General features: G+C 35.2%; 1 protein-coding gene across 1 annotated transcript in view; it reads left to right on the top strand.

Moving 5' to 3' along the window:
* The window catches only part of DIAPH2 (diaphanous related formin 2), an 870,032-nt gene that overhangs the window by 165,077 nt on the left and 688,279 nt on the right, over positions 1-16,676 (top strand). Inside the window, exons 7-10 of the mRNA XM_015571867.1 lie at positions 7,085-7,159; positions 7,239-7,308; positions 11,233-11,369; positions 13,119-13,227. Of these exons, the coding sequence (XP_015427353.1) occupies positions 7,085-7,159; positions 7,239-7,308; positions 11,233-11,369; positions 13,119-13,227 (391 nt within the window). The remainder of the gene's footprint in view (positions 1-7,084; positions 7,160-7,238; positions 7,309-11,232; positions 11,370-13,118; positions 13,228-16,676) is intronic.

The raw sequence follows: 16,676 nt of genomic DNA, 5'->3' as shown, positions 1-16,676 counted from the left end.
TAGTTAGGTGTCAATCAGGCCACCAGAGGAGCGGTTAAGGGACAATCAGGCAGGCAGGCAGGCAAGCAGTTAGGAGCCAAGAGTCCCAGATTGTGAGAGGGATGTCCAACTGTCAGACATCCCCCAAGGGGTCCCCAATTAGAGAAGGTGCAGACTGGCCTGAGGGAACTCCCCCCTCTGTGCATGAATTTCATGCACCGGGCCTCTAGTTTTATATAATTTTGATATTATTTTTTGTGAAGATTAGTCATAAGCTATCAATAGACTCTCTCCCTGTACAGCCTTCCCCCATTGTAACTTCTATATCTGCTAGAGGCCCAGTGCACAAAATTTGTGCACTCGGAGGGAGGGGTCCCTCAGCCCAGCCTGAGCCTTCTGGCAATCTGGGAGCTCTTGGGGGCTTACTGGTAAGCTGTCAGTTGGATGTCCTTAGTGCTGCTGTGAGGCGGAGAGACTCCTGCCACCGCAGCTGCACTCGCTAGCCTTGAGCCCTATTCAGGGCTTCTGGCTGAGTGGCACTCTCCCTGTGGGAGCACACTGACCAGCAGGGGGCAGCTCCTGTGTTGAGTATCTGCCCACTGGTGGTCAGTGCATTTCATAACGACCAGTTGTTCCACCATTTGGTCAATTTGCATATTGGCCTTTTATAATATAGGGTTCCAATGTCAATTGGCAAGTGCTAAAATAGTGGAAAATAAATATATACAAAGTTAAAGAAAACACAAAAGGTAATATGAGTACCAGACATACAAATTATCTAGCATCTATTTAGATTCTAATGCATATTTCATATTAATAATTAAAATACTTTTTAATAAATGAATGATAAATGTTAATATTATTAAAAAGTAGTCTTTATGCCTAAATTTCATACTGAATTTTGGACTAGAAGATTAAAAGAACATTTACATTTTTTATTTTTAATATTTTCACAAATATTTTAATGCAAGCTTCACTGTGCTATTTTACAAGCATTATTTTATTTAGTAGTCACAAAGACCTTATGGGGTATATGTACTATTCTCATCCCTATTTTGAAGATGAGAAAATGAGCTTAGAGAGTTTAAGTAACTGATAAAAAATAACACAGGTTGACTATGGTAGAGATGGGATTGGAACCTGGATCTGTCTTCTTCTAAAGCACATGCACTTAACTACGCCACTGTGTGGCCTCACAGCATATTTCATTGATGGATGGAGTGATATTTTTGTGACCTTTGAGTAAACTTGGGAAAGGTCTTTAATTTTTAACTTCTTTAGCAATGTAACAAATGTTGGACTGCCTGATATACCTAAGCCATTTATACCTAAGTTCAGAAACACTATCTCATTGTGGGTCAGTTCCTCTTATTCCCTAGATCATCTTCTTGGCTTCTTTTTCAGTCTTCAGTTCTAACTGTGGCTTCTTGTTCACTCATACATTAATCATCCTGACTGATCTTTGTATTTGTTTTGTTTCGGTGGCTTATTTATTCCACTTGGTCTCCTGACAAGTGATGGCTACAAATATCACCATGCATATGTATCATGTCAAGACACCTCATTAAAATTTTTTTAATAGAATCTTTTTTATTTTTATTGATTTCAGAGAGGAAGGGAGAGGGAGGAAAGAGAGATAGGAACATCAATGAAAGAGAATCATAGATCAGCTGCCTCCAGCATATCCCCTAATGGGGACCGAGCCTGGCAAACTAGGTAATTGAACCATGACCTCCTAGTTCATGGGTCAGTGCTCAACCACTGATCCACACTGGCCAGGCAAGGCAACTGTTTAACTTCGGTAACATGATGGCATAAAATCACCAGTATGTTAATACCTAAAAATGAAACTGTGGATTATACAGCCTATTTTTTTTTTTAAAAAAAGCATAAGCTCTATTCTGGCTCTATTCTAATAAGCTGTCTTACCTAAACCTTGATTGGAAGTTTTAGTTGGAGTTTCCAGATATCTTTTCTTAACATTATTTGGTAGATTTCTTATGAAGCTAGGGCTTTAAATATAATAGAAACAGGGATTGAGAGGTACTTATCACACCTAAATGAATGAAGTAAACTGTCCAATAATACAAACCATATATTGTGTGTCTAGACATAGACATAGTTACAAGTTCAATGCGGTTCTGAACAAGCAGTGATTCTTCTTCAGTGAGTTATTGGTGGAGCAATTAGCCAGATATTGTTTTAGAAAATTGTACACTGGTCCTGTTATTAATTTTTAATGGTATGTTTCAAATAAGCATGAGCTTTTGAGTCAGATCTGGGTTTGAGTCCTAGAAATCATACTTGTTGAGTGATGTTTGGCAAATTACTTGACTACTTTGCTTCTCAGTTTCCGTGTCTGAAAATAGTGTTCAGAATGGCTGAAGTTGAAAAGATTGACAGTATGAAGTGCCTGGAAGGATTTGGAGCAATTGGAACTGTTACACTTTGCTGAAGGAATTCCACTTTGGAAAGTAGCTTTGTAAAAAAGTTAAGCATACATTTACCATAAGAGCCAGCAATTCAACTCCTAATTATTTTCCCAAGCAAGTGAAAACATATGCTTACACAAAAAACTTACATGTTAATATTTGTAGTAGCTTTATTCATCATCACCAAAACCTGGAAACAGTTTAGATGCTCATCAACTGATGAATGTATAAAATAAATTGTGGCATAACCAAAAAAGGAGTAGACTGCTGATCCATGCACCTAATTGTTGAATATAATAACATTTATGCCGAGTTAAAGAAGCCAGACACAGAATCCTGCACATTGTGTGATTCCATTTCTAAAGATATTATTGAAACAGCAAAACTATAGGGACACAAATCAGATAGGTGGTTGCCAGGGACCTGGGAGTAGGGAAAAGGGATTGACTGCGAAGAAAAAAAGAGAAAATATTTTGAAGTGATGGAAATGTTGCATATCTTGTTTGTGTTGGAGATTGCATGACTATACCTTTGTCAAAATGATGAATTTTTCTGTATGTAAATCATATATTAGAAAAAAACAACTTGTGTTTTAGAGTGGTTATGAAAATTATGAGAGATCAATCTCCTTCCCCATTTTTTCTTCTGTTTGGTTTTTCATCATCCCTGGCTGCTTCTATGCCTCTTATAAATTTAGGGACTGTGATAAATTGCAATTTCTTGTTTCAGAGTTGAGATATAATAGAAAATTTGTGTTTATCTGTCCTTAAATTTGTGTTTATCTGTCCTTATTTGCAGTCTTGGAATCAGATTTTAAATCAAGTCATCAATTGTATTTTCTTTTTTTTATTGATTTCAGAGAGGAAGGGAGAGGGAGAGAAACATCAATGATGAGAGAAAAATCATTGATTGGCTGCCTCCTGCATGCCCCCTATTGGAGATCGAGCCAGCAACCCAGGCATGTGCCCTTGACTGGAATCAAACCTGGGATCCTTCAGTCTGCAGGCCAATGCTCTATCCACTGAGCAAAACAATCTAGAGCCCTATTTTTATATTTTTAGATATTCCAATTAGTACTGAATAACTCAGAGCTGGAACTTGCATGCTCTGTAAAATATACCAAATATACTTGCTTTGACTGGATTCTGTATCTCTGTCCTGTGGCAGTGGGAGTGTTCAGTATGGTTGGCAGGGTGTCTAAAGCAATCTTGAGTTTTGAGCCTCAGTGCTTCCTGAGAAAGGCTCTTCTACTTGTTAGCGAACCATGTTTCTATATCACTGGTTCCCAAACCTGAGCAAGCGTCAGAATCACCTGGAGCAGTTAAAACCCACACTGCTAGGCCCCACCCTCAGAGTTACTCATTCCATAGGTCTAGGTTGGGGTCCAAGAATTTGCATTTCTAATGAGTTCCTAGATGATATTGATGCTACTGGTTTGGGACACACACCTTGAGAACCACTGATTTATGCTTCTTGTGTTACAGTGTCAAAATTCCTGCTTAACTATCACAGCCAGCATTTTTTTCAAAATATATTTTATATTGATTTTTTACAGAGAGGAAGGGAGAGGGATAGACAGCCAAGGTACATGCCCTTGACCGGAAGCGAACCTGGGACCCTTCAGTCCGCAGGCCGACGCTCCATCCACTGAGCCAAACCGGTTAGGGCAGCATTTTGTTTTTAAACTGCTTATGAGTCATGGGGAGAGGGAGAGAGTGGGAGAAAATAGTGTTTGGCTAGAGGCCACAAAGTGTCCAGTGCCTAAAAGCAGAGAAATGATGCTGGCAAGAGAAAAAGGTAAAAAAAGGGATGTCTAATTGCCCCCTTTCTTTTATCCTTCTCATGCTGCATCATTATCGTTTTATCCCCTTAGCAACAGACTCCTTTTGGACTCCTATTCTCTGTAAAGTTCTGAGGATTCTTACTAGGTCTCCACTGCCCATTGGCCTAAGGTATTCTTGGTTAAGACTTTTCATGGCTTAGTTTGTTACAAATAGGCCCACCTCCTCACACTTAAGTTTTGTGATTGTGTCCTGATTTTTCCAGACCAATAGTAATTTGCACTAAATGAAATCAAAGTACCATAAACTGCTCAATTTGAAGCAGTCCGGGGTGTGTAGGTTGGGTGACTGATTTCAAGTGAACAGATATAAATCATGCCCTTGTATCAAACAATTTCCTAGCCCCAGGAAGAAATCACCCTAATAATATTAATAGTACTAGGTGTAAAAAGAGTACGAGTAAAATTTAGAATCTTAAAAATAATTTGTATGCGTTAAATGTGAGGAATTCAGAGATCATTTTATCCTTCCCAAATGCCAAAGGAGATCTGAAATTTGGTCAGAACTATTATTTTGAGATTGCTGTAGGGTATGTTGTACTGTAATGATATCTGCTGATTTCTCTCTGATGGATTAAATATAATTTATTATGCTTAGAGCTGGTGTCCTTTTATCCTTCCACCACTGCCCAGCTGATTATCAAGAGTCTTTAGAGAAAATTGCTCATTGTACTGGTTGATTACATGCCTCAATTGAATAGTAGCTTGCTGCCAATGATCATTACAATGCCATATTGATTTTTTTCATTTCCACTGTGAAAATTAAAGCAGAATTTGTTTAAAATGATATTGTGGATGTGATTGGTTTTGAATATTTGAGCTATTTTTTAAAAACGATTCTTACTGATATTTTCTTAGAAATTTAGCTATTTTGTTGATAAGCTTTACCTTAGAAGACATGAAATGTAAAGACTGAAATAGAAATATAGTCATTGTTTAAATATGTATAGATTTTAATTTTTGCTTTATAGGAGTCTGCTATATATTAACTTACATTTGTGAAGTTCTTGGGCAATATGAGACTACTGATTGTCTTAATCACACAAGTCAGTAAGTTTATTTAAATTTGAATTAGCAAATATTTACTTAGTGTTGACTACATATAAGCTAGCCTGCTAAGTATTATTGAAGACAGAAAGATAAATGAGATAATATAACTGTCTTAACAGAATTTTTAATACAGAAAGGTTTGTAAGACATGTGTGACAAGAACGGCATAATAAAACAATAAGAAATAAAGATACATGGGTGTTCAAAGGAACAGTAACTCCTATTTGGATGGAAAGCTTATGGGGAAAAACACTAATGGAGGAATTGACAGTCAACTTGAGCCCTGAAGGATTTGGAGAGATGGAGTTGGGGTTGCCTTATGGAAAGAAACATAAATTAAGAAATGCAGGGAAGTGCAGGGAGGACTCCAGGAAGGACAGTGTCTGACTTTCACTAGAACATGTGGTATAAGGCCCGAGGCTGTAAAGGTCGGTTGATGCTAGATCAGAGTCAGGATTTGAAATGTGTTAGGTAGTCCACAGGAAAACTTTGGACAAAAGACTAGTTAAGTTCAATCAAGTGTGGTATTTTGTAAAATGAATAAAAGAACAAATGAAGCTGCAGAGAACCTGGTTGGGAGGTTCCTGGCTTGTTAAGGTGACTAGGGCTACACTAGAATGTTAGCAGAGACAATGGAAAGGAGGGCCAGCGCATGTGTGGGAGACCTTCTAGAAGTAGCATATTCAGGACTGGATAATATGTCAAAGGAAACTCTACCTGATTAATCTCCAGCCTTCTAGCACACATGGGACTTCATCTCCTGCTGCTCACGCAGGCCCTGTTATTCAGCTCTAGCCACTCAGGTTTCCTCACAGCTCCTGGAATTTCCAAGTACAGTAGCTACCACCTCAGTACCCAGTTGCACTTATTCCCCCTCCTGGGAAAGTCCCTATTTTCTTCAAGGCTCTACACAAATGCCACCTTATGGAGAATTTGTCCCTGACCACTCCTGTTCCATTTAGTAATGTTTATTTTTGTTCATTGCACCAAAGAAGTGACATTTTATTATATGTTTATCTGGTTATCATCTGTCTCCCTCTTTGAGACAGTAACCTATATGAGGGTGAGGGCTTACTTTTGATGCCTGTTATATATCTATCACCTAAATAGAACATGCTGGCACAACATATATGCACTCAATAAATATTGATGAGGGGCCCTAGCTGGATTGGCTCGGTGGATAAATTATTGGACTGTAGACTGGAAGGTCCCGAGTTCGATTCCGGTGGGGGGCACGTGCTCGGGTTGCGGGCTCGATCCCCAAAAGGGGGTGTGCAGGAGGCAGCTGATCAATGATACTCTCTCATCATTGATGTTTCTGTCTCTCCCACTCCCATCATCTCTGAAATCAATAAAAATATATTTTAAAAATATTGATGAGGGGGTCACAGATTATGCAAGTATTTCAAGTCTGAATGATTAAAAGTATAGTGGTATAGTTAACAACATGGAAGAATGGAAGAGGAGTTGATTTTGGGAAGCAGGGGCACAGAGGAAGATAAATTCGGCTTATAAGTTTAGGTTTAAGTATTTGTTGCTGGAGAAACAACCAAGGCAGGGCTGTGGAGTGGGCAATCTAAAATGTGAAGAGAATTGTGACATTGAGGTAAAGATCTTGAGTCATCCTCACAGAGGATGCTTGAAGCAGTAGGAGTAGGAGAAAGAATGATGAGCAATATAAAGATAGGATTATCATATTTGAAAATCAAAATTTCATTGTAGATACTTCATGTTTTCAATATACAAACTGATTTATGCATTTTTTTGTTTGTTTATTTCCTAGCTGGGTTAACAACTTTGGCCATGAAGGTCTTGGACTCTTACTGGATGTGCTGGAAAAGCTTCTGGACAAGAAACAGTAAGAATAAACATGAAAAAATCACCGAAGGGGAAATGTTTAGGCACAGTATAATAGGTTTTTCTTTTCTTTTATTCAGGCAAGAAAATATTGACAAGAAGAATCAGCATAAACTTATTCAGTGCCTCAAAGCATTTATGAATAATAAGGTAAGTGTTTATTTCTGCCTCTGTCACAAAGGGTGAGAACTTACTCAACAGTATGAAAGTATGAAACATACACAATAGTTTGTGCTTATTCAGTTTACAGAAAGGTCTTTCTGATGCAAATCACCATGGTTTATTTAAATAGTATTTAAAATGTATTTTCCTTCACAAAATATTTATTGGTAAGTTTTTATAATCATGCAAACACGTAAGTCTTATTCCCAAATTAGATAATGCCTTTTTTTCTTTTATAGTGGAGAAAAATTTAGATGTCAAATATTGAATAGAATTTTCTTAGTGTTTTTATTCCTTTGAAAAGCAAAATTCAAAGCCATGGTTTGACTTATTTGCTAAGAACATTATAAGGTTAAGATTTCTTTTTCTTTTATGTTCAATTAATGTCAGTTAACATACGTAAAAGACATTTCTGGAAAATAGTGTGGGGTTTTCTTGCATTATGTGGGACTCAGTGAAATAATCCATACAAGGGTTTTTTTTTTTTTCTAAAAGTAGTCTGTGCTAAGGTTATGAAGTTAAAGTTGTTGTTTTTTTTTTTAAATTTATCTTTATTGTTGAAAGTATCACAGATGTCCATTTGTTTTTCCCCCCATTGATCTCCTCTACCCTTCACCACCCCTTCCAAGCGATCACCACACTATTGCCTGTATCCATGGGCTATGCATATATGTTCCCGGTTTAATCTCACCCCCCTCCCCCAACTCCCACCCACACCTTCCCTCTGAGATTTGTCAGTCTGTTCCATGGTTCCATGTCTCTGGATCTATTTTGTTCATCAGTTTATTTTGTTCTTAGATTCCACATATGAGTGAGATCATGTGATACTTGTCTTTCTCCCTATTGCCTGTATCCATGGGCTATGCATATATGTTCCCGGTTTAATCTCACCCCCCTCCCCCAACTCCCACCCACACCTTCCCTCTGAGATTTGTCAGTCTGTTCCATGGTTCCATGTCTCTGGATCTATTTTGTTCATCAGTTTATTTTGTTCTTAGATTCCACATATGAGTGAGATCATGTGATACTTGTCTTTCTCCAACTGGCTTATTTCACTTAGCATAATGCTCTCCAGGTCCATTCATGCTGTTGCAAATGTTGAGTTCCTTAAAATTATTTTTTTCTATAAACTATTTTGTTACTGTCTTAGAAATGATTTGCTTTATATTTCCATAAGTAAAATACCACTGCTTAATTTACTAATTACTTAATTTCCTTTAGATGGTGTTTTAAGAATCTCAAATATTAATAGACATGAATAATTATAACGATAAAAAAGCTTGCCAAATGTGAAATATAGCTATTAATAACCAGTGCAATAAGATAGTCTAAGTAATCTTCAAAGGCTTTCTTAATTATATGGGATTACATGTAAGTGTGTATATACAGGGTGGGGCAAAAGTAGGCTTACAGTTGTGAATGTGCAAAACACAGTGTTTATTCTTGTAGTATTATTAATTAATTATTGTATTTTCCATACAAACATAATGATTTGACTTAGATTGTTCTAAACTAAGGTTAAGATAGGGCATGTTAATATCTTGCACATAGAGGCTCAGAACATGAATACATGGTGGATATTTATAGGCATATGAAATAATAGGCGAAAGTATGCATTCAAAATAAAAATATATAGTGATAAGTCCACTTTGTGTTGAAATAAGTTGTCTTAATCAAAGAATCAAAGTTTCATCTGAAATGACTTAAACATCAAATTTGTTGGCCCTAAGGAGTTTATATTACCTACTTCAAAAATTATTCTTCCTTATACAGTGCATGTCAGAATAGGATCATAAAAAGCTATCAATTTCTTCTTAACTTCCTTTGCTGTAATATTGCTCTGAGGTTTAGATTTATGTTTTTTCATTATTACTCATACCTTCATTTTTATTATCAGTATATCCCTACATATTATAAAATACTTTTAAACAATAAATGTAAATTTGAAAATTTAAATGATTTCACTCTCAGTATGATTTTTTTCTTTTTTTAAATCTTTATTGTTGAAAATATTACATATGTCCCCCTTTTCTCCCCATCCCCCACCACAAGCCTTCACCCTCCTATTGTCTGTGTCTATTGGTTATGCTTACATGCATGCAAGTTCATTGGTTGATCTGCAAGTTCATTGATTAGGACAGTCACAACTATGAGGACTGCTGCACACAGCATATATGTCAAACGATAAAATAATGCCACTCAAAGACATTGATCTGTACCCCCTTCTCCTACCCTCCCCTGCTTTCCCTCTGAGATTTGACAGTCAGTTCAATGCTTCTTTGTCTTTGGATCTATTTTTTTATCATACTTTTTAAAAAAAATTTTGTTCTATTGCTTGAAGTATTACAAAGAGTATTATATATGTCTCCTTTTTTCCCCTTCTTGACATTTTCCCGGCTTCCCTATCCCCCAGTGTCTTATGTCTATTGGTTATGCTTATATGCATGCATACAAGTCCTTCAGCTGAAAATTTAAATGATTTCACTCTCAGTATGATTTTTAAAGTTGTTATTTTAGTTTGGTAATTATGTGGTAATCATCTGTCAGTTTTACACCTGTGTTTTTCACTTTTTTTTTTTTTTTTACTATTTATTATCCACTGGCCACCTTTATGCATACATATTCCTTCTGTTTTCTTTGCTGCTTTTATATTTTGTCTCTTCCATTTCCTTTTATGTTTTTTCTTTTATTTCCTTATTTATTTTGACCTCTGCTAAAGTTACATTTAAGAGCTTCAGTTATTTCCCCATGAATTCTTTTAGAAGTTAAATTAGTAACCATGAAAGTCTTCATATGCTTGGTACTTAACTAAAGGTTAGCTTGAAATGGCCATTTTACTCTGATGAAATGTTGTCAGATTTCACCATTAGACTATAAAAAAAACAAACCTGTTTCATCAGAAATCTGAGAAATACTTTGTGGGACAAAGATCAAAGAATATATTACCTTAATGTAGTGAAAACCTACATTTTGGGCTTTCTTTAAAATGTCTATACCTATTCATTTTTATAATGCGCACTTGCGCACACGTACTCAGGACTGGAAAATAAATGAAAGGGGTGTCTTCTCTGCCCAGTTGAATGTGACACGTATTGAAATCCAGGTGCCATTTCTCTGTGTTCATAGCTTTCAGAATGCAGCACAGCTGTCTGAAGGGGGAGGATAACAGAGAAGGTACAGGACAGTGATGGCGAACCTATGACACGCGTGTCAGAGGTGACATGCGAACTCATTTTTTGGTTGATTTTTTTTTTTGTTAAATGGCATTTAAATATATAAAATAAATATCAAAAATATAAATCTTTGCTTTACTATGGTTGCAAATATCCAAAAATTTCTATATGTGACACGGCACCAGAGCTAAGTTAGGGTTTTTCAAAATGCTGACACGCCGAGCTCAAAAGGTTCGCCATCACTGGTCTAGGACAATCTGTACAAAGGCTTCTTGCTTTACTTGGAATATAGCATAGAGAGAGCTTTTCAACATTTCACCATTTTTGTTCAACTTAATGTTTTATACAAACATATTGGAGAATTTAACCATGAATTGCAGATATCTCCAGGGAGACCCAGTGACATAAGTGGAATTACTTTAGAAAATCATATCAGTATGTGCTTTACATGTTCTTCTTTGTTGAAGAAATACTGATTGTTCCCATATTTCTCCCAGATCTTTATAGAATTTTAGACAGGCTAATGGAGATCGTATCTGATCAAGGGCTAAAAACTCCAAGATGCAGTCATTTCAAATAAAAAACAAAGACAAATAACTGCTTGTTAAAGAACGTTCATATAATTAGGTAGAACCTTATTGTGGAGGTATGGGTTTTTAGAAAATCATTGTAAGTTGTATTTTTTAAATTAAATATATGTTCCAAAGACATTGTGAATGAAAGTTCTTTTTTTCTTAAGTTTGGATTGCAAAGGATTCTAGGAGATGAAAGAAGTCTTTTACTATTGGCAAGAGCTATTGACCCCAAACAACCCAACATGATGACTGAAATAGTAAAAATACTTTCTGCTATTTGCATTGTCGGAGAAGATAACATGTAAGTATTGCTATGTTATATTAATTGCATAAAAATGACACTTGAGAAATTAATAAGTCCTACTTGTATGCTGTTTCTTTAGATAACTTGCATAAAAATAATGTGAAATTTTAGGAAAAAATTAGTAGCATTTTTATCTTATCTAGTTACATTTTAGCTCTGTTTGATTCTTTGAAAAATAGGTTTAAAGAGATAGAATCCTAATGGGGAATTCTTCAAAGTTGGATTCAAAGTGAATGAATAGAATTTTGTCTTGCTGACGGTAAAGCAATTACTAGAAATATAGGATAATAATCAGAGTAATTTTGGCTATACACACACATACACTTACACACACACACACGCCCACCCCTATCCCTCCCCCCCCCACACGTGCACATCACAAAATTGGGCTACTTGAAGTAATTAAATTAACTAGATTCTTTTATTTTGTACTATTATTTTATAGAAGTATTTTACCTGCCTATGGTAAGTGAAAAGATAAAGCAATCATCCATAGAATGAAATAAACTAATCTGTTAAAAAGAAAGAACAGAACGTCTGGGTAATTTTTTAGAAAGTCTGTGGTAAAAGTGCCAGTTTCAGCAAGCCGTTGCTGACCCTGCATTAGATCATTTCTTCTTATGGAAATAATATTGAATCAGAAGCAAAATTTCAAATTTAATGTCATTAATATGTCTAGTTAATAAGAAACAATTGTGATAAATAATGAAATACCTGCTAAGGACATGAACTAAAATGTTTCCTCACACTTTGCGAGCCAGCAGTAATTTCCATTTGAATCTGAACAGGGCTATGCAAAGAGTTAGGAATATTCTAATGTGTTGACTTTTTCATACCTGCTAGAATAAAATGAGATGTTGGTTAGCGCTGGCTAATGTGTCCTTAGAAACCAAAAGACAAACAAACAAAGATATTACTATATGGCATTAAATCTTATCTCAGTGAGAACAAACTATAAATGAGGTAACATATGCAAAACTGAGGCTTCAGTAGTTAATTCATATAATACACCCTACCCTGCTATATTTGATATGCTTTAAATATAATTTCAGATATAATTTTATAAGGGTAGTATAATACATAGAATTGAATTTGATTCAGACGCTGTACAAGAGATAGTCTTTATTAATTTGTTCAGGTAACTGAGTTCCTTGTGCTAGGTGATTATAGATACTTCTCTAATTGCCTAGGCATTCTCTTTCAGGCATTGTTTATTCCATTTTCAAAGAATGTTAATGTTTTTAAGTCCTTTTTAAGATTTTTTACTCTTTCTAGCACTTTATTATAAAATTTCATTCGGGAGAGCATTTGAGATCTTATAAAAATTCAAAATAAATAAATAAATACAATTACAGTCAGATTACACTTGAATAAACTTAATATTTGTCGGTACCGTTTGGGGTTGCAGAGATATTAATTAATATCTGTTACACAAAATATCAAAACCTGAAATTTTAAATTTCAGTGTTTATCAGTTAAGTATCTTTTGAAAACTGTCACCCAGGAAAAAAAAAATATCCTCAAGATTTTTAAATTGAATTTTCTTGCTGATGCCCTAAAATTATTTAATGTTATCAATATTTGATGTGTTGAAATATGCAGATAGAAACACAATTATTTAATTGTGGTGATCTATCTACTGATCAAGCACCAAAAAGAAAGCAGGGAAATCTGATCGAGAAAACCGCATATTCACAATGTGGGTGTGAGATACGTTTCATTCATTTTCTGTTTTTTTCTCTCTAGCCTAGAGAAACTTTTAGGGGCTATAACTACAGCCGCAGAAAGATATAACAGAGAACGATTTTCACCAATCGTGGAAGGGCTAGAAAATCATGAAGCTTTGCAATTACAGGTGAGTCTAGTTTTGTCTTAAATTGCTTCTAGAATTATAGAGGACTCATTTTGTGTGATGCCATTTGTGCTAACACTTAAATTGAATGGAACATAAAAATGAAATTCTTCCTGTTGCTTGGTTGTTCAGAAAAACTAGAAGTTTTGTCTGTGAGAATAACAAATGGCTTAAAATTAGAAAAAGTACTTTGGATTATTACAAATATGATGATTAGGATTATCATTAATATTTGGGTAGAAATTTAGTAATTAATGCAATAAACTGCAGAAATTAAAGCCTTAGCAATAATCAGGACAACAGCACAAACAATCCAGCCAATGTCATTGTCTTAAAAAGGGTTAACGATGTCTGTGGGCTTCTAGAAATTTAAAAAAACAAAGTGCATCTCTCTTTGTGCCATACCCAGCATTCGGAAGTCTGACTCACCAGAATCGTGGTGATTGAATTGCAACTCTTAGGACAGTGTTTACCTGACAACCTGTATAGACCCAGCCTAAATGTTTTCTTTAGAAAATGACAAAACTTGGTATCTTTTCTTAGATAATTTCAGGAAATGACCTATTTTATGAATGATAACTTTGTTCTTGACTGGTGAGAATGCATATTTATTAACCATACTTATAGTGTGAGATCCGGGGCTAAACAATTTATGTGTATTATCTGATTTAATTCTTACAACAACCCAGCTATGTAGGTACTATTATTTAGCAGTAAGTGTTTAAATATTAAAATGTCTTACCTGATATAAAGTAAGCATTTTCTTTTTCTCTTTTTTCTCTTATTATCAATTGTTGGTTCTTTTTTTCACCAGCATTTGAAGCTATAGCAGATAGATGAATTGGCTTGTCCAAGGAGAATACTGTAGTGTTACAAAGCTATAATCACTCTTCAGATATTTAAGGAAATTTGTTCATTGTTAGTTCTGCTCCAACTATAATGAGCAGTTTGGATATTCTGTTATGGTGTGCCATTTATGTCCAGGATATTACATTTTTTTAAAATAATTGGGATATTTACTTCCAGTTATTTTTTTTCTTCTTTTTAAATTATATTTTTATTTATTTCAGAGAGGGAGGGAGTGATAGAAACATCTGAGAAACAATCATTGATCAGCTGCCTCCTGCACGCCCTTACTGGGGATTGAGCCCACAGCCCAGGCATGTGCCCTGACTGGGAATCCTACCATGACCTCCTGGTTCTTAGGTCCATGCTCACCCATTGAGCCACACCAGCTGGGCTCAGTTTTTTGTTTTTACAATACACTTTTTATTATAAAATGTGTCTAAATAAAATTTAATATCTCTACTGAAAAGTATGAAAACTGTCTTGTTAGATGATTTCTTGAAATCTTTGTCCTTGTTCCTTTGGCTTACCCAGCTAAATGTCTTTGACTGTCAGTCATATATAGGCGTGTGTACTGGTCTTGCAAAGCTTGTTTAGGAGTAATTAGGTGTTTTAGATATAGTGAATGTTTTCGTTACATAGCTCACTCAAAATTGCATAGCTGTTGAGGGGTAGAGCTTTGATTTGAAGCCAGATCTTTGTGATGTCAACATTAATATATTGAATTGTTTGACCTTTAAAATGACACCTCTGTCATAGAGTAGTTCACCCAAAATGATGAGAAGGGAATGACATTTTCCAGTCTTCAGGAAGCTGGGCTGAATGGACTGATAAAATGGCAAGTTGTTAACAAGTAAACATATTGAAGAATTATAGACATCTTGTTAGGTATTCAAGAAATTGTTGAATACTTGCTACAGATGCAAACACCTGCAAATCAAAAAAATTATAATTTCCTATTCTAATGAGCTACAGAAATTAATAATTTTGTTATATACAGAGCCTATTACTCTCCCAGAATTGTGGGTTTATTTATTTGGACTATTTCATGTGAATGAAAAAATATTATCTAAAAGCTCAAAAATACATTCAGAATGCAGAATGAAAAGTAAGTTTAAATTTGTTGTTTAAAAAATATAGTTAGTGTTGTATTTTAACAGAATGACTTTTCTATTTTGGTAGTATCCAGAGACTTCTCAAAATGTTATTAAAGTCTTAGGAAGTAATTCTGTTAAAATACAGGACTAATTATATTTTTAAATCACAACTATATACCTTTTTTCTTTTTTTGTGTTTTAAAACAGATTACTCACTTCTCACAGAAGTTTTCTAGCTCATCTTTAAAGTGAACTTTTATATCTGAGTAGCATTTTCATTATCTTCAGTACTTCAAAACATAGATAAGACAGTAAATCACATACATTCATATACTCTCTCTTCATTGACTTCCCTTCAGCTCAGTAGCATTCTCAAGTTTCCCTCATACTACAACACCTTCTTTTGATCCTACTTACCTTTGAACTAGCCTCTCATCTTCCTTTTACATTTTATAGTTTAAATCTCTAAAAGAATCACCGATACTTGTTTTCTCTGTTTCCTAAATTACCTTTCACAGCTCAGCTTTTTCACAGTTCACGAAAAGGTCAACAGTGATCTTCTAATTTCAAAATCCAATGGCCTATTTCCAATCCTGATCACTTGGCACTATTGATCCCCTCCCTCCTTGAAAATTTTTCTGCCTTTGGCTTTTCAGGCACCATTCTCTCCTTGTTCTTTAACTACCTTTAATTACTCTTTATCTTCTTCATGTTGTTTCTCTTCTTGGGTATTTTGTTCTCTAAGTTCTGTCCTTGGTCTTTTTCTATTATCATTTTTGTATATACTCATATATATATTCATATACATATATATTTTATTTTCCTCATGAATGTCCTTAATTGACTTGTAGCTTTAACATCCACTAGATTCTACTGATTCCCCAGATTTAAAGTCCAGCTCATATCTCTCTCTATTCAAACCTACATGTCTAATGGCCTAACTAGATGTCTTGTAGACATCATAAAAATAAAATACAAAAAATAGCATTTCTAAGTCATGTGCCAATGTTCTAAATATTTTACATATATCACCTCATTTTTAAACCTCACAACAATTCCATGAGAGGGAGTAGTAGTATTCCTATTTTATAGATGAGTAAACTGAGGCTCACAGAGGTTACATAACTTGCTCAGGATCACAAAGTGAATAGGTAGCAAAGCCCAGATTAGACACTAGGGTGTCTGGCTCCAGAGCACATGCTTTTTTAAAAAATTTAAATTGTTGTTTAAAGTATTACATAAGTCTCTTTTCCCCCCATCGACATCTCCCTGACCATCCACACCCCCAGTACATGTCCTCCCCCTCCCCCGTCTGTGTCCATTGGTTTTGCTCATATGCATGCATACAAGTCCTCTGGTTGATCTCTTACCACAGTGGTTCTCAACCTTCTGGCCCTTTAAATACAGTTCCTCATGTTGTGACCCAACCATAAAATTATTTTCATTGCTACTTCATAACTGTAATGTTGCTACTGTTATGAATCGTAATGTAAATATCTGATATGCAGG

Source organism: Myotis davidii, unplaced genomic scaffold (assembly GCF_000327345.1).
Source record: "Myotis davidii unplaced genomic scaffold, ASM32734v1 scaffold1693, whole genome shotgun sequence".
Classification (NCBI taxonomy): domain Eukaryota; kingdom Metazoa; phylum Chordata; class Mammalia; order Chiroptera; family Vespertilionidae; genus Myotis; species Myotis davidii.
Note: the sequence above shows the minus strand (reverse complement) of the source record. Positions and strands in the feature narration are given on the sequence as shown.